General features: G+C 42.9%; 1 protein-coding gene across 1 annotated transcript in view; it reads left to right on the top strand.

Annotated features, from left to right (window-relative positions):
* The window catches only part of ELP1 (elongator acetyltransferase complex subunit 1), a 1,639,125-nt gene that overhangs the window by 1,184,468 nt on the left and 433,926 nt on the right, over positions 1 to 20,731 (top strand). Inside the window, exon 28 of the mRNA XM_044060975.1 lies at positions 15,633 to 15,834. Within this exon, the coding sequence (XP_043916910.1) occupies positions 15,633 to 15,834 (202 nt within the window). The remainder of the gene's footprint in view (positions 1 to 15,632; positions 15,835 to 20,731) is intronic.

Below are 20,731 nucleotides of genomic sequence, written 5' to 3'. Positions count from 1 at the left end.
CTTTGTACAATCCAGTAATTTTAAAACTGGATTCTGATGCACTTCAATGAAAACTTCCATCATTCATTGCGTAGAAACAGATCTACATGTTATTATGGGATTCAAATTACTAGCCAGAATTTCCATTGTCAGCGCTTTTACTGATTTGAAATTGAGCATGATGTGCAGCTGCTCCATTAATGTCATTGGAACAGATCTGCCAACCATAGATGCTACTGAGAGAAATTCCAGGTCTGTCTTACGAGTAGGAAGATAGCAGTTGAAAGTTCCTCATGCAAGAAATGGCTGGAGTTAAGTCCTTTGAGGAAGTGGCCTTCCTGTGTGTTGGAGGTACTGAGCTCTTCCTCAGCAAATGAAGATTTGAGATTGTGCCATTTCCTTACCTCAGTGGATGGTAAGGGGCCAAAAGGAGGATCAACTCCTACTCATTTGTTAGGGAGGTGCAGACCAGGAGATGAATACTACCCAGTCTCTGTTGATTATCTGGACCACTGGAAGTGGCATTTGAAGTCATTTAGTCATAAGTTATAGATATTTGAGGCTCTTGAGTGTCAAGGCTCATTTCTCTGAACATAGACATCAAACAGGTGCTTGATATCTGCTGGGTGTGTGGGACATAATTGTAGGAAATGTGGTTTGATGCTAGCACTCACGCTGGTGCATTCTTCTCTCAGTCTGCATTGTCTTTGGGGGCATGCCTGTAGGTACCCCTACTCTGTCAGTTGACATTTAGCATAAGACCACTGTTTGGCTTTGCTTTACACAAGACCATACAAAAACTCACTCCTGGAGCTAATGTAGATGGGGGTACTCTCATCTACTCAGGTTCTTATGAAAGGTTAGGGGATCCAGTGTTGCTTGTATGGGTGACCTACAGTAGCATTGTGTGATCATCACCATACAGCTGTGCCCTGGGTGGCCACCTGAGACTCGTGATGTTTTTTGTAGAGTGGCTTTTAAGTCCCATTCCTTCTCCTTAGACATGCCTGAATGTATATCTTGGGAAGAAATGGTCACTTTGCGTTTCACCTTCATAGTGATCAGGGATGCTGTCTTAGCAATTTAGAAGCACCAGGCTACACATAAGGGCACCTGAAGGTGGATGCCCTTTACAGACAGAAATGTTTGGAGCAAGCCCCTTACCTGGTATCTGTATGTTGATTTGTCAATCCAGCTAGGTCTTGGAGGCCACAATATTTTGCTACTCTGCCATCAGAGTCCAAAGCTGTAGGAAGATGCGACAAGTACTGCCCTGCTAGGTCAGTGCATAGGTCCATCAACTACTCATCTCAGCTGTGAAAAAACCTGCATTACTGACCAGATTAGACCTTGGAAAAGCTTGCTGACTTCCCTGAGTCAGAGTCACAGAGGACCTGCTCAAGACTTGATCTGTATTGGTTCCCCACAGTGGATTGCCATGTGAGTTTTTTTTTTAACCAGAAGCAGTTTATAAAGAGAAATGTAGCACTAAATTTATAATTCATTACATAAAATAAGTAATTAATTTGAATTATAGTAGCAAAGAAAAATGCAGTTAAGAAGATACTTTTTATGCAGCTGCTAAATGCAGAAATAACTGTTATGAAAATATCTGTTCATCTGGATGCATTATAATAAACTGGTGCTGTTGTAATATACACAAAATATATAATCCATTTTATCCTTATCGATGTCTACGTATGTATATATACACCCACATATACACACACACACACACACACACACACACACACACACACACAAACACACGCACATTTATATGTAGAGAAAGAGAAATGTTTATATATATATATATATATATATATATATATATATGTGTGTGTGTGTGTGTGTATATAAATATATATATATATATATATATATATATAAAGTGTTTACATATTTGAGATTGTGTGTGTGTATGTGTATACACACACACTCTCACACCCACTTACATAGCCATGTGACTTGCCCTACTTCAATTGTTTTTACTGCTTCTTCTGTGGAAAGCATCTGCCAGGCCATTCCTGATTTCCCTGTTTATCCTAGTATCAATGCTGTGTAGGACAAAGTGGGTAGTTGGGGAGCAAATGAATGGATTACTGACTGTAAACCTTACTTTACTGCAGTGCAAGCACTGCCACTTTAAAAAGTCTGTTTTCCCACATTGTAAAGCTCAATGTACTTACTCATTCTAAACACTTAAAGATTTATACACGGATCAGTACATTTAATGGGGATTTTGGTCTTAAAAACTGCCCTCAACTTACACATAAGTGGAGATATTATTTTATTATCTGCTGTCTCACTGCCCTCTATAAAGTTTGGCATTCAGACAACTTGCTGATTGTATCTTCTTTTTTCATAAGTGGACAGAGCATTAAAAAAGGGGGTAACAGGATGTTGTGGCAAAACTGAGTTAATAGTAGTATAAAAACTCCCTCTCCTTTAACCGAAATAGTGAATGTAACCTCTTTCAGGTCATTGCAAGAAACGTATCACCCATCTCAGAAACGTATGGAAATAGTTATATCCTATAACATGCATCTTATCTTAAAACAACATAAGAAAGACTTGTCAAACTTCTTTTTGGATGCTCTGCATTCATATATATATATGGTTGTCATATCCGCAGTTAAATTACCACAGATTGCTTTAGCTGTGACCGCAAATGCAGTATTGGCACTAATTTCTGAAGCCGTTCCTGTTGATTACACCCCCCCCCGACAACTTCCCCCTTGCCCTGCCTTAATCACAACTCTGTGGAAAACATGCGATTCTGCATCAGTGTTCTTGGTGGTCCTAACTTGTTCAACTCCCTCACAGCATGTGAGAACAAGGTTCACTTCTGACCACCCTAGCTAGGAAGCGATACAGCATTAATGTGTTTTAGTTCTTGGTGATGATTTTTTACTGTCATCTTGTGTAAGTTTCCTAAAGCCAAATATTTGTCATGACACTTCACTTGTGCTATTTCATGAACACTTTGCTCACTATGTCTGCTGTTTCAGGTTAGAAAAAAAAAAGGGGGGGGGGTAAGGAAAAATAACTCAAGACGGTGACACAGCCATACCTCAAAGGCCTTTTAAACATTTCTAAAATGTGCTGTTTACAGCATATATTACTATATGTAATTCTGCTTTTCAGCTTTGGGGAATCAGATGTTCAAACAATTCTCAGCAGAGTAATGTTTTTTAGCAACAGGAAGAGGTACCATATTTGGCTAGGTATCAATCATCCATGAGAGAAGTTCAAATTCATTGTTACATCAGCCACTTTTATACACTTTCATAGCTTTATGTAATGAATAAAGTCAGAGGATAGAAAAGTACACAAATGTGTCTAGTCTTTACCCAGACAACTGTTTTTGACTGGTAAGTAAGACTGTTCAGAGTATTCAAAAATAGAGCTGTAAGATGCAAGAATGGTATAGGTTCATAGGTTGGTACTAGGCTATCGGCCCTAGGGCCTATGCAAGCCTAGCCATAACAATTCCCTGGATATTTCTTCCCACAATATTTACTTCTCTGGGCCCCTGTCTAGCAGGCTCTTCTATGGAGAATTTGGAGACCATACACTATTTTGGAGATTAAACAGTGAAAGGGGATGTTATCATAGCTGAATTAGAGAAACAGGACTCATTAGATGTCAAATTCATTCTTATCAGCTTGCACTTTTCTCCTGGGATCAGCAACATATTTACTTCGTACTTTGCACTGAAACATCACAAATGCATCTTAGCATGTTGGTTGGTGAAACAGCATTAATAGAGATAAATCCCCCATCTGATAGATATTTGTCTTTTCCTTTTGATTTAGGCCTATTGCACCAGTACACAATAGCTAGCCTTTCTGCTCTTCAGTATTCTTCTCTGAGTCATCATGGACTTTGCCTTAGCTGTAGTGCTGATGGCCCTTTTAAATGTCAGAAACTGTATTGTTTCTGAATTTTAACAAATCCAGTCGGGTCTCTGTCTTATTTTTAAATCTCTGTAGGGCATTTTGATCGATCTTGCCCTCCCTGTTTCACATCTTCTCAACATAGCTATAAAATCCTGTGGTGGTGTTTGATTTAAAAGTTAACTAACAACTTGGAACTATTATGTCAGTTATGTACATATGATCATAGGAAGTTGCTAGGCTATTGGCCCTGAGGCCGTTATAAGCCTAGCCAAGAGTGTAGCCCATGTTTAGACAAGTCAGCACATGATGCCCCTGTCCAGCAAGGACACAGGTAGAATCCCAGGGGTGTATTTTCTGCTTCCCATCCAGTTATCTAGGTTGCTCTTAAAAAGGGGTACTCTGCTTGACGTGGAGAGGGAAACTGTTCCACAAATGGGGGGAGTCTCTGGGACACAAATCTGCCCCACAAATAAGTCCTATTGATGTCACACACCAGGTTGAGGTTGCTCATGTGGGTTACTCGAGTGGAGCTTGACTTACAGATATGCAGCAGTTCCACCAAGGCGGGGTCTGAGATCGCTTTATATGACAGACAGAAGTCACCTCTGAGGAGTCTGTATGAAACTGAGTAGAGAGACAGGGCTTTTAGGCTGTCTGTGTGTGGTAGATGTTTGAGGTCCTGGATTCTCCTAGTGAGGAACCTCTCTGGTCTCCCCAGCTGCTGCATGTGCTTTGCAAGGTACATGCCGAATGGGGCATTGTACTCAGTAATAGCCCTTATAAGGGAAGAATACAGGGATGTTATGACCCCCTTGCTCTGGATGAGATACCCTTATTTATGAGGTGGGTCATGTAGAAAGTTTTCAGTACAACAGAAGCAACATGGTGACCAAACATCAGGTTGCTATCAGCCTGAGTGCCCATATGACATTGTTATTAATGTGATAATTTGTGGGGGTGTCAGTCTTCCCAAAGGGCATGATGATGCATTTTTTGGTACTCAGCTTGAGATCATGTTTCTGGCACCAGTCATTTGTCTAGCTGAGACCCTCTTGGAGGATGTCCACATCACTAGGGGAATTGATGACAGCACCCAACTTACAGTCATCTGATGCCCACTGGTTTTGACCTGCACCTCAGAAAAGTATATCCCAAATAGCAGAGGCCCCAAGACCAATCCCTGGGGTACATTTCTCATTACGGGTCTACTGCTTCAGGCATTTTGTTGACATTTTTATGTTGGTAGTTTTAACCTCATCACTTTTCCTAAAAAGGCACTATGGGGGAAGCAAGAACCTTTGCCAGAAGCCTGAACCCCAAGTGAGACAGGTGCAGGCCACCTCTGGCAAAGCATTGTGGTCTGTCAGTCATATCTTCCCAGGCTGTCAGGTACTGGATCCCCCTGGAATGACACCAGAAACTAAGCCAGTTGTTAAAGTCAATCATTTTCTGTTTGTGTTGAGGTATCATTCTGGATGATGGTAGAATGGTGCTTAAGGCTAAGGATAGACTGGGACACATATTCAGTGAGCTCAGTCATGTCTCTCTTTATGTAGTCCAGAGAGGTACATCTCAAGTCATTCACTCCAACATGGACTATGACAGAGTCATAACAGTACCTTTTATTGTGAGATTTGAGTGCGTATGTGATATGGTGGATTCTGGCACCTGACAGGCAACAAACTGTGACTTTCTCCCGATCCAGCCTGGTGAGAGGCACATCGTGTTTTGTCTCTGAGGTCTTCTTTGTTTGGGTATGTTTTTGTTGAGGACCTCCACATATGTGGGTGTGTGTTGTGTAGTTGTGGGTGGTGTTTGAGGTGTAGTGATTACGTTGACAACCTTCTCAGTGCCAAATATACTGGCTTGTGAGGGAGAAAGCATAGACTCGAGGTTCCTAATGCAATGCATCTCTCACAAATTGTGTTCTTAGGTGATAGTAGATGTTTGTCCGTGTACTTGACACAGTTGCTACACTGTCTTAGGATGCCCATAACAACCAGGCTGGCAAGAGAAACCATATTAAATTGTCCATCCATATTTGTTAGAATCTGAGGGAGAAGGCCCATGGAGAGCTAAGGAGTAGGCCTAAAGCCCAAGTGCTTAAACCAAAACTAAGAGGTGTAGAATAACACAGTTTAAACAGGCTATAAACAAGCAGTAATAAATGGAGCAGAAAAGATGCAATTGAACACTTTAGAGAACAAGCAGCAATTAGCAGAAAAAGCAAGTTGAAGTAATAGAGTAGGAGGAGGAAACACAAGTATAGTAAAAGCAGCTGAATAAAGTTTTTAAGTAAAGTGGAAAGGAGAGAAGAGGAACAGAAGATACTTCAAGGTTAAAAAAGCTAAGGGGGGTTGTCCTTACCAAATTGTCTCTCTATATTAGGTAGAATGAGCTAATGAGATGGGACTGGGAGGAGTGTACCAGATCAGATTTACAGTAGGGACGGGCAACTGCAAAAACAACCATGTTTAAGAACACAACAGCAATTGGGTGGTAGAGTGGAAGAAAAACAAAATTCAGACAGAGGTCAAACAAATATATAAATGCAGACACAGATAAGTAATAATTCAGTCAAACAAATAAATAAAAACAGTGCAGTACTGTTAAAAATCACTGAACAGTTAGATCAAGTGCAAACAATATATCAGCTCTGTATTTCCAGATTTTTTAAGAAGCACTGTGTCAGGCAAAATGGAGCTTCTAGCAAGACCATTTAATCTCCTACTCCTGTGGTCCAGTCTGTACTCCAAGGTTGTGACCCTTGACCTTTGGTGTTTCTAAGTTTTTTGTCAGTGGAAATTAAAAACATTTGTAAGTACCTTACTGTATGCCATCATGCATGTGATGCCATCCTACTCTTATTGCATCATCAACTAGCTTCAGTTCAGCAGGCATTCAAACAGCCTTTACTTATTTGCATCTCTAGCTACATTTCCACAATTACTCCTAAACTCAGATAAAATGCATTCTGGTATAATATCCCATCTTAAAATAAGATGTAATGGGATCCTATCTCGCCTACATTCATGACAGATGGGCTCGGAGCCGATCCATCGGCTCCGACTCGGCAACTAATACACTAGCACGAAGTCTCTCATTGGCTGGGCTACTCCCTATCCCAGGATGCACTACACCTGCTTCCCCAGATCTCGTTTGCCGCTTTACAAGCTGGACGTGGTCTCGACTTGGCTGGAGCTAAGTGGTTCTTTTTACCTTTATTGGTCTTTGACCTTGGGGTTTTTTGTCATATATTGACCAAACAGCTGTTTTAACAGCTATTTCTTATTATTCCTTACTATTTGTTAATTTTGAGTGCTTGAGTGTCTTCTGGTATTTTATTTTTTTCAGTCGGGCAAGGCCCGTTTAAGTTAGAGGGCCTTTGCCCTACCCTTGTGTGCTATTTAGCCTTAATTACTTTTGTGGTTAATTGTTTTTCGGGCCAAGCCCGTTTAAATTAGAGGGCTTTGGGCCGTTGGACTTGTTTTGTCTGTTTGTTTGTGAGGTAAACTTTTTTCCTAGTTCTCGCGCCAGTGTGTCTCGCGCTTTTCAGTTGGCGCAATTCTGTGATAGTGCTTACTTATTGTGGTAAAGTCATACTTCTTGAAGGGCCTGTACTATGTCTAAGGAACAGAAGTCAGGTTTTAAAAAATGCACTCGGTGCAGTTATAAAATGTCCATCACAGACAGCCATTCAGTCTGTGTCTATTGTTTGGGGCCGAAACATCTGCAAGAGACTTGTAGTGTATGTCATGCTTTCTCTGCTAGAGTTCTTCAAGAACGCAAGAATAAGTTGATATTGAAAGGGCTTATCAAACCTTCTTTTGAGGAAGCCTTAAATCCTCCTGTTACTTCCAAAGAAAGATCGCCGGCACCGACAAGTCCGTCGGAGCCGACTTCTAAAAGACAAAATTGACCTCTTCTTCCTCGGCTCCACTGACTTCGGGCCGAGGGTCGAAAGGTCTGCCTCGATACCTCCCACTTCGGCTCCATTGCCTTCGGAGCCGCAAGTTGGAGTATCGAGAGGTGAATCACCTCCATCGGTTCCAATGGCTTCGGAGCCGGTGGAAGTGTGCAGCTCAGACTCTTCCCCCTCGGCTCCGAAGAAGGCTCCTTCGGTGCCGATGGTGGTCCATGCTGTGGTGGAGTCGGCGCCGATAGAATTGGAGCCGTTTCGGAGCCGGTCCCCTTCTCTCTCGGAGCCGAGAGGAAAGTCTTCTCGAGTGTCTACCTCCTCTAAATCCTCGAGACTGTCAGATTCGGACCTGGAGAGGGTTTTACAGAGGCTATTCCAATCTCCAGTGTTTACTAAAATGGTCTCGGCTCCGGCACCGTTTGCTTCGGAGCCGATCCCCCATCCAACACATTTGATTCCTCCTCCAACCTCTTCGGAGCCGTTGGAGCCGGTGGTGGTGGAGCAATGTGGAGCCATACGGTCGGAGCAGAGACCCCTTACAAGCCTCTCGACTCCGACTGTGCTTCCTACCCTGTCCTCCGGTTCAGGGTTTGGTACTGCGACCTCTTCAGCCGGGCCCGAGGGGAATACTTTGGGATTGGGTGCTTCGGTGCCTAGTCTTCTTCTTGGAGCATTGGCTGCTGGAATTCCCAGTGCCATCGTGGCCTCTAGACCAGTGACCTCCTTGGATTCTGGAGGTCCGGCCTTTGAGGCCATGAGGAGCGCACTGGCCATGCCTTTGCCGGTTCAACAAGATTCTACCTCACCGTCCCTAGATTTGGAGACTGGTGCCTCTGTTGTGTTGCAGCCCCCCCGGCAGCGGGGCCCCAGGGCCTGAGGATACCCCCATCGGGGGTTCCCTTTTTCCGGGTGGTCCGTCCGAAACTGCTTCGGACGAACCCCCACGGAAGAAATTGTGTAAGAGGAAACACGTAGACTCCCAAGATGAGTCTATTACATCGGATACTGACCTCGATGACGCAGAAGGGTCCCCCAAATCATCTTCGGATGATATCTCCTTCTCAGATATCTTGGAGATTCTGAGACAGAGAGGTGACTGGCAAGCCAAAACCCCTTCAGCTGAGGAGTCAGTCTTCCTCAAGGCCTTTGGGGCCCAGCCTTCCGCCTCCTGGGTGTCTCCGCCCTTCGATGAACTTCTTGATTTGGTTTCTCGAAGGGTATGGGAACACCCTGATTCTGTGGAACCGGTGCCTGCGAGGCCCAATAAATTTTTGTCAGCCCCCCCCAGAAGGAGTTTCTCACAAAGGGTGTGCCTGTAGATGCTTTGGTGGTGGCTTCTGCCACACAGCAGGACGTGGCAGAGGCTTCGACGTCTATTCATCCTCCTAATAAGGATTCCAGGAGTATGGATAGGTATGGGAAGCGTACCCTGTCCTCAGCGGCCTTTACCTTACGGTCGCTGAACTATTTATGTCATTTTACGAGGCTCCAAAGGGATCTTCTCAAAGAGCTAAATGACTCTCTTGTCGGTAATCTACCTGAGGCGCTGGCCCCGACTGTTGGCGCACAGATGACTACCCTCCTTTCTATTGTTAACTCGTCCATGAGGCTCATCTCATATGCGGCCGAAGGGGCGAGTAGAGCAGCGGGAACAGGCGTTGCCCTCAGGAGACAAGCCTGGTTACGCTTGTGTTCGTTCACAGAGGCTTTCAAGTCTTCCTTCGCCGATGCCCCCTTTGATGGGTCATCTTTGTTTGGACCCAAGGTGAAGGACACACTAACTAGGTGCGAGCAGGAGGGCAAGACTTTGACTGCCGTTGGGGCCCGTTTTTCCGCTCCTTCTAGGCCTTACCCCAAGGCTGGGAGAGGAGGGAAAATGTGGTTTAAAAAATCTCAGAAGTCTTTCCCTACTCCACCCAGTGATTCCCCCTCCAGAGGCAGGGGGGGGGGGATTTTGGAAGACGCCGCCCCAGAGGTGGCAGAGGCCCCCGTAACTCTGGAGACCGCGATTCCTTTCGTGGTTCTTCATACAACCAGCGTTCCTGAGTTGTTGCCCGACTGTCCAGCTCCGGAGCCAGTCGGGGGTCGCTTTGCACGCACAAGCTTGGGCATCCATAAGAAGCGGTCAGTGGGTGCTTCGCATTATTAACAGAGGTTATATCACACCCTTCAACAAACCCCCCCTTTCTTTAAGGGAAATCCCGGACGTACCACCCAGTCAGCGGGATCAAGCAGCATTAGAGGTTTCAAAGCTGCTAGAAAAAAGAGCCATCCAGCCTGTCCCCATCGACCAGATCGGATCAGGAACTTACTCAAAATTATTTTTGGTACCAAAAAAGACATGGGACTTCAGGCCCATTTTGGACCTCAGTTCATTGAATCGTTTCGTAAAGAAGTCCAAATTCCGAATGGTCACTCTTCAATCTATTCTTCCTTTGCTGGAAAAGATGCATGGATGTGCTCCATAGATCTCCAGGACGCTTACTATCACATTCCCATAGCTCAAGAGTCCAGGAGACATTTACGCTTCGCCTCGAGTCAGTCATTTTCAATTCCGAGCACTGCCCTTTGGTCTCACCACAGCCCCCAGGGTGTTCACCAAGTGTCTGGCAGTGGTAACTGCTCACCTGAGAAGTCAGGGATTCCAGGTGTTTCCTTATCTAGACGACTGGCTCCTTACTGCCACCTCCGAGCATCTACGACTCCAAGCGCTCAGAGCCACGTTCACCTTGGGCCGTTTCTTGGGGATCACGTTCAATTTGCAAAAATCTGTACTACAGCCATCTCAGCGTATTACTTTCATAGGCGCAGACTTAGACACAAAAGAATGCGCCTTTTTACCGGCAGCAAGAATTCAGGTGTTACAAGAACAAGTCAAATCCTGTCTCCCCCTACAAAGAGCCCCGGCCCATCGGATCCTACAACTGTTGGGCTCGATGGCGTCGACCATACTTTTGGTTCCCTTAGCCAGGCTTCATATGCGAATTTTACAATGGCTACTGTCGGTTCAATGGTCTTATCAGGAACTTCCCTTGAACCACTTAATCATAATCACGGAAAGTTGCCGTCGAGATCTGCATTGGTGGCTTCTCCAATCAAATCACGACCAGGGGCGACCCTTTATACCACAACGTCCCGTTGCCACTGTGACTACGGACGCCTCCCAGGTAGGGTGGGGGGGGTCATTACCTGGACAGGTCGGTCCAAGGCACATGGCTGATCCAGGAAACGCATTTGCATATCAATGTCCTGGAGATGAGAGCGGTACTATTGGTACTCCAAGCTCTCCATCACGCTCTCCCACAGGGCCCGATTGCTATCCTATCCGACAACATGTCGGTGGTATGGTACATAAACAAGCAAGGTGGAACCAGATCTTACCCACTATGCAGAGAAGCCATGAGACTTTGGCACTGGGCGGTAGCTACCAACCGCTTTCTAATGGCAATGCACATACCGGGGAAGTCCAATGTGATTGCGGACAGATTAAGCAGGACCATTCTCTTACCCCACGAATGGTCTCTCAACCAGGGTATAGCTGCGAAAATCTTCGACAGATGGGGTCATCCTTGCTGCGACCTGTTTGCCAGCCCTCACAATGCGAAATGCAGAGAGTTCTTCACACTGTTCCCTTCTCAGGGACAGACTCCCAGGGACGCTCTGACTCACATTTGGCCCCCCGGTCTTCTCTACGCCTTCCCTCCGTTTCCCCTCTTACCGAGGGTGATACAGAAGGCCATTTACATGGAGAGCGTGATGATTTTGATTGCCCCGCACTGGCCTCGTCAAGTTTGGTTTCCTTTCCTACAGAGGCATGCGATAGAAGGTCCATGGTTTCTGGATCCGGTGCCAGACCTGTTGACTCATCAGTCAGGACGGCTTCATCCGTCTCTCAGGTCCCTGAAGTTGGCAGCTTGGTTACTCCACTTCCATCCTTAGTCCGAGACAATGCTCTTTCCCCGGACGTGATCCACATACTGTCTTCTTCTCATAAACCTTCCACCATCAAACTTTATTCCAGTAAATGGAAAAGGTTTGCTTTCTGGGCTCAAGAACAGGGTATAGATCCTCTCACTGCACCAGTATCGGAGGTTCTGAATTTTCTGGCCTCCCTTTTTCAGTCGGGATCTTCAGTTTCTACCATTAAAGTTCAGCTAGCGGCCATTTCTAATTTTCATGCTTCATTTGAACCTTCATTGATGTCTCACAAACTTTGTAAGGCTTTCCTTAAAGGGGCTTGGCTCCTGAGGCCTCCTTTATCTCATCCTGTCCCTCCGTGGGATTTGAATATGGTTCTTGCTGCCCTAACTGCCCGTCCTTTCGAACCAGCTGCTACTTGTGATCTAAAGTTTCTGTCTTGGAAAACGGCCTTTTTAGTAGCCATAACGTCTGCCAGGCGAGTTTCAGAACTTCAAGCTCTTTGTTCTGATCCTCCCTATTTGATTTTTCACAAGCATAGAGTTTCATTGAAATTAAACCCTGCATTTATACCAAAAGTGGCCTCCTCTTTCTGTATGCAACAAACTATAGAACTCCCTGTCTTTTTCCCAGAATTCTCTAATAACGCAGAATATACTTTGCATCAATTGGACGTACATAGACAACTGCGTTTTTATTTGAATAGAACCGCTCAAACGCGGAAATCTAATCAATTGTTCGTTTCCTTTGCAGCGAACAAATTGGGTCAACCAGTAACAAAAACCTCCATATCTAAATGGATTAAAGATTGTATCATTTTTATTTATTCACAAGCTAACAAAGACCCCCTTTCCAGTCAAGGCTCATTCTACCAGGGCAATGGCTACTTCCGTAGCTTTTCACTCCAAGTTATCAATAGATGATATTTGTGCCGCAGCAACCTGGACTTCTCCGCACACTTTCATTTCTCATTACAAATTGGATGTGGTTTCTCGAGGCAGAGCTTCCTTTGGTTCCACAGTTCTCAGGAGTGTTTTCCAATGAGCCACCCGGGATGTAGGTGCTAGGGACGCTGTCCCATCTGTCATGAATGTAGGCGAGATAGGATCCCATTACATCTTTTAGTTATGTACTTACCATAACTTCGGATGTATGGGATCCATCTCGCCTACATTCATAAGTACCCACCCTCCTTCCCCCTTCCATTTGGATTTAGAGGAGCTGTAGTCCCTCCTTTCTTGGCGTTCTTTCTTGAAGAACTTTAGTTGGTTATAGTGACTACTAGTTTTTCTGTGTTTGCATGTATGTATGAAAGCGAACAAACAAGATCTGGGGAAGCAGGTGTAGTGCATCCTGGGATAGGGAGTAGCCCAGCCAATGAGAGACTTCGTGCTAGTGTATTAGTTGCCGAGTTGGAGCCGATGGATCGGCTCCGAGCCCATCTGTCATGAATGTAGGCGAGATGGATCCCATACATCCGAAGTTATGGTAAGTACATAACTAAAAGTTTTGTTTTGTGTCGGTATTATACTTTTAAGCACTTAACCAATTGAAATTGTTGACACAGAAGGTGTTTGGAGATTACATTTGACAAAGGACTTGAACTGTACATAAACTTCTAGTCTGTATCGAGTAACATAAATAAGTCTCAAGGGACCTTACATAGATTTAAAACTTCAGTTAATCCAGAAGCCTCTCTCTCTCTTACACTTCTTTGATCTTCTTTCCTAAACTCTTAGTCTTTCAACATTTACAGCCTTTTGAAGTATAACTTTGCATGTTCTCCCTGAATTCACGTGGATTTCCTCCGGGTACTCCGGTTTCCTCCCACATTCCAAAGATATGCATCTGGAGCGTTTCACCCCGGGCCTCCACTGAAAACAGGCTCTGTGGAACCTAGTCGGACTTTCCCGGTCAACATATGTTAAATAAATAAATAAACTTTGCATTCTCCAGGGTTATTACTGTACAGTAGGCAAACATGCTTCGTATCTGCTATTTCTCATATATCATTGTATTGCTAAGAAATTTAAGGGCATTATGAGAAAAAGCTGTATAAATTTGAAAACCAATGTACTGTTTTGGAGGCTAAACAGTGAAAGGGGATGCTGTGATATTTGAAATTGAGGAATTGGGCCTTGTTAGAGAGGAAATTCAGAGTCACATGCAAAAAATTTAAATGTGCAACATAAATTTAAAAGAAAATTCTTATAAATGGTGCTAGGAGCTTGGGGTGATTGCTGAGCTTTCATCTTCAAAGATAAGAAGCAGAGCAGTGAAAGATGTTTTAAGAGGGGACAGGGGAAATGAGCAGACCTGTTTCCCCTAGACCAGGGGTTCCCAAAGTGTGCACCACGGCTTCCTCACAGGGGCGCCATGAGCTAGTACCCTTCATTTTGATTTTTTTTCTTTTTTTTTTTTTAATTTTCACGCTGTTTGAGCTGCCATCATCATGTGCGCAATGACGTCAGCTCCTTCAGGGCTACCAGCCTGTTGGAATTGAGCAAGGAGCTAATCACCAATATATTTTATTTATACTTATATTTACACATTCAATACATATATATTCGTTTGTTTGAATGTGTTGTATATATTTTTAAATTGAGGTTATTAGTTAGATATATGTTTTTATCTGCTTTGGTTTTTTTGATATATATATATGCCACAAAATAATCAAACTGCTTTTTTACTCTATAGAGAAGGTTCAGAATTTGTCCAGCTTATATGGTATTTTAAAATTCCTTTTGCACAAGTGTTTTTAGAGTATGCCCTTTCAATGTAGCTGTTTTAAACTATTTTAATTGTTTTATTGAATTATTGAATGTCTTTAATTGTCATTAAATAATTAAGTGTTTATGTCTTTGTATAAAAAGCTGTTAGTTTGTTGAAACATTTATGGTCTGAAGAAGCGTACAGGAAGGTACGCGAAAGCGCTTACCATAACTAAATAAATTATATTGTTATTCAAAGTTTTACAGAGTCGTGTTGAGTCCGAAGTTTACTATTTTATTATATATATATATATATATATATATATATATATATATATATATATATATACACACACACAATGTATGTGTGTGTATATATATATATATATATGGTTTGTGATGACTGGAGAAACTGTCAGCACAGCTATCTGGAATTTTGTGAATAATTGTATGTCATTTGTGAGTATTTATAAAGTGTTTGTGTTTGAAATGCATCCACAGTGTGCCCTGCTGGAAGACAACAGAAATGTACTTGCACTATTGTAACTGTCTAATTACACAGATTGGATACCCTTTGTTAAGGGCCTTAAAATAGCTGATAAGGAGTTTGACTGGTGACAGTACTAACTACGTTAATATTCACTTTATGCGCACCGCGGGGGGAGGGGCACCTTGGGAAAACCTGGATTCAGCAAGGGAGCCAAGAATCGAGAAAGTTTGGAAACCACTGCCTTAGAATATTGCTGATGCTTTCAGGGAATATTATGGAGATTTGTATTGCCAATAAGTTTTGCCATATGGGGGATAAAGTGAGTGTACAGTTTTTTTTATATAGAGTAGTTGAAACTGTTACTGCTCACATAAGAGGTTCAGAAAGCTCACATGAGCTTGTTTGAAGTGAAAAGGGTGATTAAGAATTTTCCTTCATATAAACTACTGGGATATGTGAAACCTTCTATGGCAGTTGGGGGTGGGGTTAAGATGACATCATTGCTCTTGCATGTTTTTAATGAAAGGAGAGGGGGAAGGTACAGTATTTCCACTGCCCTGATATAGAAGTCCTTTATTACATTTAATTTGAATTACAAGATACTCTGGAGTTTGATATACTGATCTACACATGAATATGTGACAAATTGTGATATTTCTGCAATGACATCTAACAATAACATTTAACTGATTCCTGTCATCTTATGTTTTTAGGAACTCAGCATTGCATATGGGGATTACTTGATGATGAAACAGCAATTTGAACAGGCGGGCTTGATATTTGCACGGTGTGGTGAATATGACAAAGCCCTTTCTTCTTTTATATCATGTAGCAACTGGCAGCAGGCCTTCTGTATGGCATCTCAGCTTCACTATCCTCAGGAGAAGTTGGCTCATCTTGCAAGGACTCTGACAGGTGAGACTGTTGGAGCAATCAAATGCTACAGTCAGATCTATTTACACTGGAGTTTTTCTTCTTTTTCTTCTTTTACTTTTTGGTCTTACTTCCAGAATTTGGTTGCTGAAGATCAAAAACTATTAACTGATTAATTGGTAAAAGGAAGGCTTAAAGTGTGTATCACCTGTTGTAGCTAGTTATTTGATTTGTTTCCAGTACCTTTTCACTTTTGGATAACTAAAATGTTTTCCTACATTAAGAAGTATAGGGCTGCTACTCTAACAACAATAGTAAAGTACCCAGGTCAGTCCGAGTTGGGAAACATGCAGGGAGACTTAAAGTGAATTTGTTACATCAGCTAGAGCACTTTTTAGGGTCTTGATCCCTCCTGCAGTTGAGAGCTAATTTTGCTGTGCTTTTACATTAAGAAGTTCCAGGATCATCCATCTTGTGGCAGAAAGTGTTTACCTGGTCTGTCTGAGTTAAGAGGCAGCCAGGGAGCTCAAAGTGTACTCATTTATTGGCCGGACAGCACAGGAGTTAATTTTCAGCTTTTCAGTCTGCTGTAAATTAGGCAAATTTTTGCAAAGCTGTCCACTACTCAGTGGCAGTTATCAGTACCTTGTATAGGTTAGGGCAGCTACTTAGTGTCTAACAGCACTAAGATCATAGCAATGTTTAGCATCTAATCTTCACTCTAGACACCACTCGTTTGACCCACTTCCAAGCAATAATCCTAAACCTTCTAGACTTTGTTGCATATTTGGAAGCCATACATATATCCTCCTATTGTTTCTTTGTAAATTGCTTATCCAGTCTCTCTTCCCAATCCTTTCTAACCTCCTCTGATTGATAGAACCCATACAGTCAAACTAGGGGAGTCCACCTCCAACAGCAGACCTGTAACCAGTGGTGTTCCACAGAGATCAGTCCTGGGACCTCTACTGTTTGGAATCTATTTCTCCAAAGTGCAAGTTAAGCTAAAGTTCTGTGGCTGACAAAGTTTGCAGATGACTGCAAATTAAGAGTTGCCATAGAATCTCCAGACGTTGTCAGCATCCTACAAGAGGGTCAAACACAAACAAATGACTGGTGCCAAAGTCATGGCCTTAAACTCGGTGCAAGAAATGTATTATCATCCCTTTCTTTAAGAGTGATGTTCCTGCTAACTACCACATCAGTAACACCCTAAGTTCTCACTCACTGGTGAGAGACCTGGACACACAGTTTGATTGCAACCTTACCTTTGATCAGCATGTCTCCACAGTGGTAAGAAGGGCATTTTATAGTGCTCATTCCATAAGTAAGGGCACTGCCTCCAGAAATAAAAGAAGTTATAACCTCTGTGCTCTTCCCTCATCAGCCAATAATTGAGTATAATTCCCCTTTGGTATGTACCTTTCCAAGCACCTGCAGTAATTGGAGAGACCACAAAGGTTCCTCACAAGGAGAATTCAAGGTCTTCAGCATCTGTGCAATGAGGATTGTCTGAAATCACTGTCATCTTATTGTATTTCATACAGATTACTTGGAGGTGATCTCTGCCTTGCATGTAAGGCAATCTTTGACCCTGCTTTATTGGAAATGCTGCATATTCATAAGTCAAATGGTACACGGGTTATTCACTCTGATGACCTTAACCTAGTATGTGACATTAATAGAACCTGTTGGAGGGACAGATTTTGTCTCCCAGTGGTTACCAAATCTTTGGAACAGACTCCCACTTCATGTCAAGCAGAGCACCTAATTGGCCATCTTCAAAGACAATCTGGATGGTTGAATGGGTAACCATAGTTAGGTGCTGATCGTGGAAATAAGGGAAACATTTGACTAGGCTTGTAAGGGCCCTAGGGTCATTAGCTTAGGAACCTCCTATGATCCTATATCTGTAGTTGTCATGCAATATTAGATGATCAAATATATTGGACGTAGTACTCACCAACATGGGAGACCATTGCACCCCCCATGTCACATCCGCATTAGTGAAGTCAGACCACAAAGTTGTTTCCCTCAAAATAAAAATCCAGAAAACCCAATGAAACCCATAACAATTAGGAACTATTCTAAAGCAAGCTACAGTTCTTTAAGTGGCAGTTTGTCAAAATCCACGGCTACCCCAAACCCCGAGAACATGGGTACATATATGATTTTTTTTTTTTTTACAGAAACCGTGTACAAACATGTAAATGGCTGCATGGAGGCTACCATACCTACCAGAAGTAAGTCGAAATCTAACACTATTTATTTATTTATTTATTTATTTAAATTTGTTGACCGGGAGTGTCCGACTGGACGTGGGTCCATTTTCAGCGGAGGCCCGGGGAGAAAAGCTCCACAGTAAAATAAACAGACCGTAGTTACATTGGATTACATAGTAATTAACAATTTAACATAGAAATTACTTACAACATATTTACAGATGAAGAACATAGTACATCAGTAGACAACTAGAATCTTTATCTGTGAAGTACATAACAGGCATTAACAAATGTAACAATGAGAAGTTCCTGCTGTATAATAAGTACTAGGCTTATGAGCATCTGAGCTTGCTATCATCAAGGTAGTTAGTGGAGGTGAAAGAAAGGTAGTAGTTGGATGGGGTGGATGATGTTAGAGTGGGAGTTGCAAGGGCATAGCCAGCATGTTTTTAGGTGCGCTTTTAATAAAGTTTTGAAGTTGGTGCATGATGGTATGGAGGTAATTGTGGGTGGGAGTGAGTTCCATAATTTGGCTATGGCGCAAGAGAATAGTGCTTCACCAGCAGAGTTATTGGCTTTAGTGATCTGCAAGTGATTTTTGTTGCTGGATCTTAGTGGTCTGGTGGTGCGATAGGGTTGGAGTAGATTCTGGAGGGATGGGACATTTAGTGGATGGTTTACTAGTTTGTGGGCGAGTGAGAGTTGATACCACTGAAGGAGGTGAGGGAGTTCAAGCCAGCCCAGTTCAGCAAGTGAGAGACGGTGGTGACTACAGTAGGATGCCCCTGTGGCAAATTTGGAGATTTTGTTGTAGCAGGTCTCTAGCTTGTTTAGATCACATTGCCTTAGGTTGGTATATACTGGAGAGGCATAAAGTAGGATGGAGATAAGGTGGGAATTTGCTATTGAAATCTTTGCTGCTTTGGTGAGAAATTGTTTATTTCTGTATAATGCTCCTAGTTTTTTGTGGACTTTTTTTATGGTCATGGATATGTGAATGTCAAATTTTAGTTTATTGTCTATTTCCACTCCTAGCAATTTGGTGTGTTCAGTTGGGTATATAGTGGTGTTGTCTTTTGCTGTGATGTTAAAGTGAGAGTTGTTTTGAGTATGTTTGGTGGGTTGGAAGATGAGTAGTTTAGTTTTGTTTGGGTTGAGTATTAATTGGGCATCGGATAACCATGTTTCAACAGAGGAAAAGGCTTCCTGTGTGACTTTTTGCAGTTTGAGTAGGGACTGGGCTGAGCAGATGATGGTCGAGTCATCTGCGTATTGGATGAGTGTGCCATGTTTGGTGGCAGAGGCTAGATTATTGGTGTAAACAGAGAAAAGTAGCGGTCCAAGGATGGATCCTTGGGGAACCCCTATGGAGACAGGTTGTTGGGGAGATATGTCATTCTGCCATACAACGGATTGTTGGCGGTCAGACAGGTAACTCTGAAGCCAGTTGGTGACTGATTGTAAGAAGGATAGGTTATTGAGGACAGAGATAAGTTGTTTGTGTGGGACCATGTCAAATGCTTTAGATAGGTCTAGGAAAGTAGCAGAGGAGAGATAGCCATTGTTTTTATGCTGAAGGATAGTGTTAGTAAAGGAGAGTAAGGCAGTGGTGGTGCTATGGTTTGGTCGGAAACCATGCTGAGTACTGGAAAGGAGGTTGTTAGTAAGAAGGTAGTGTGAGACCTGAGAGTGTATGCATCTCTCTAGTATTTTGGAGAGTGGAGAGAGAATAGCTATGGGGCGGTAATTGGTTAGTTCTGCAGAGGGTCCGCCTTTGTGGAAGGGAATTATATGTGAGACTTTCCACAATGTGGGAACGTAACTTTCTGACAGAGATCGGTTAATCAAGATGGATACTGGGTAGGCCAGAGCATCAGCTGCGATTTGTAGGTATTCACTTGGGAGGTTGTCTGCTGCTAATTTGATGGGTTTAAGTTTAGTTAAGAGTTTCTTTATGTTGGAGGTAGGTACAGGAGAAAAAGAGAAGGCAGTGGGGAGATTACTAGTTGAAGGTGTGGGTTGGAGGGGGGGTTGTGTTGTTTAGCTAGTGATAGTATGGTTTGGGTGAAGTGTGTGTTGAATGAGGTAGCAATATTTTCTGAGGAGTGAGGGATGTTAGGAGGAGGGGTACTGACTTTACCTGGGTGGAGGATGGAGTTTATGGAGGACCAGAATTGTTTGGGGCTGTGTTGTGAGGAGTCTAGTGCAGACTGGTAGTATTGGAATTTGTCCCGTTTTATTAGCTTTTTGACTCTATTGCGTAGTTCTAGGAATTTCTGTCTAGCTGCGGGGGTTTTGGTTTTGCGCCAGTGCTCCCAGGCTTTATCCCTGTTTTTCATTTCTGACTTAGTAGTTTTCTGTAGCCATGGGCAGGGTTGTGCTTTGATTCTGGAAAATCTTATGGGGGCATGGTAATTAAGGATGTTCAGGAAGGTAGTATTAAAAAATTCAACTGTGTCATCTAGACTGAGGTACTTTAGAGCATGCCAGTTGCATTCTTTGAGGGATGAGATGAATGTGAGTGGGTTAAAGTTTATTTTTTTACGTATTTGACGATAGATGACAGGTTTAGCTTGGTACAAGTATTTTTTGAGTAGGAATGTTGGGGAGTGATCACTGAGGCTATCTGATAAGCAGCCTGTTATATATGACTGGGGGTTCTTACTGACTAGTATCCAATCCAGGGTAGTGTGCTTGCTGGAGTTTTTATTTATCCT

This window comes from Protopterus annectens, chromosome 2.part0, assembly GCF_019279795.1.
Source record: "Protopterus annectens isolate FY-2018-M chromosome 2.part0, PAN1.0, whole genome shotgun sequence".
NCBI lineage: Eukaryota > Metazoa > Chordata > Ceratodontiformes > Protopteridae > Protopterus > Protopterus annectens.
Note: the sequence above shows the minus strand (reverse complement) of the source record. Positions and strands in the feature narration are given on the sequence as shown.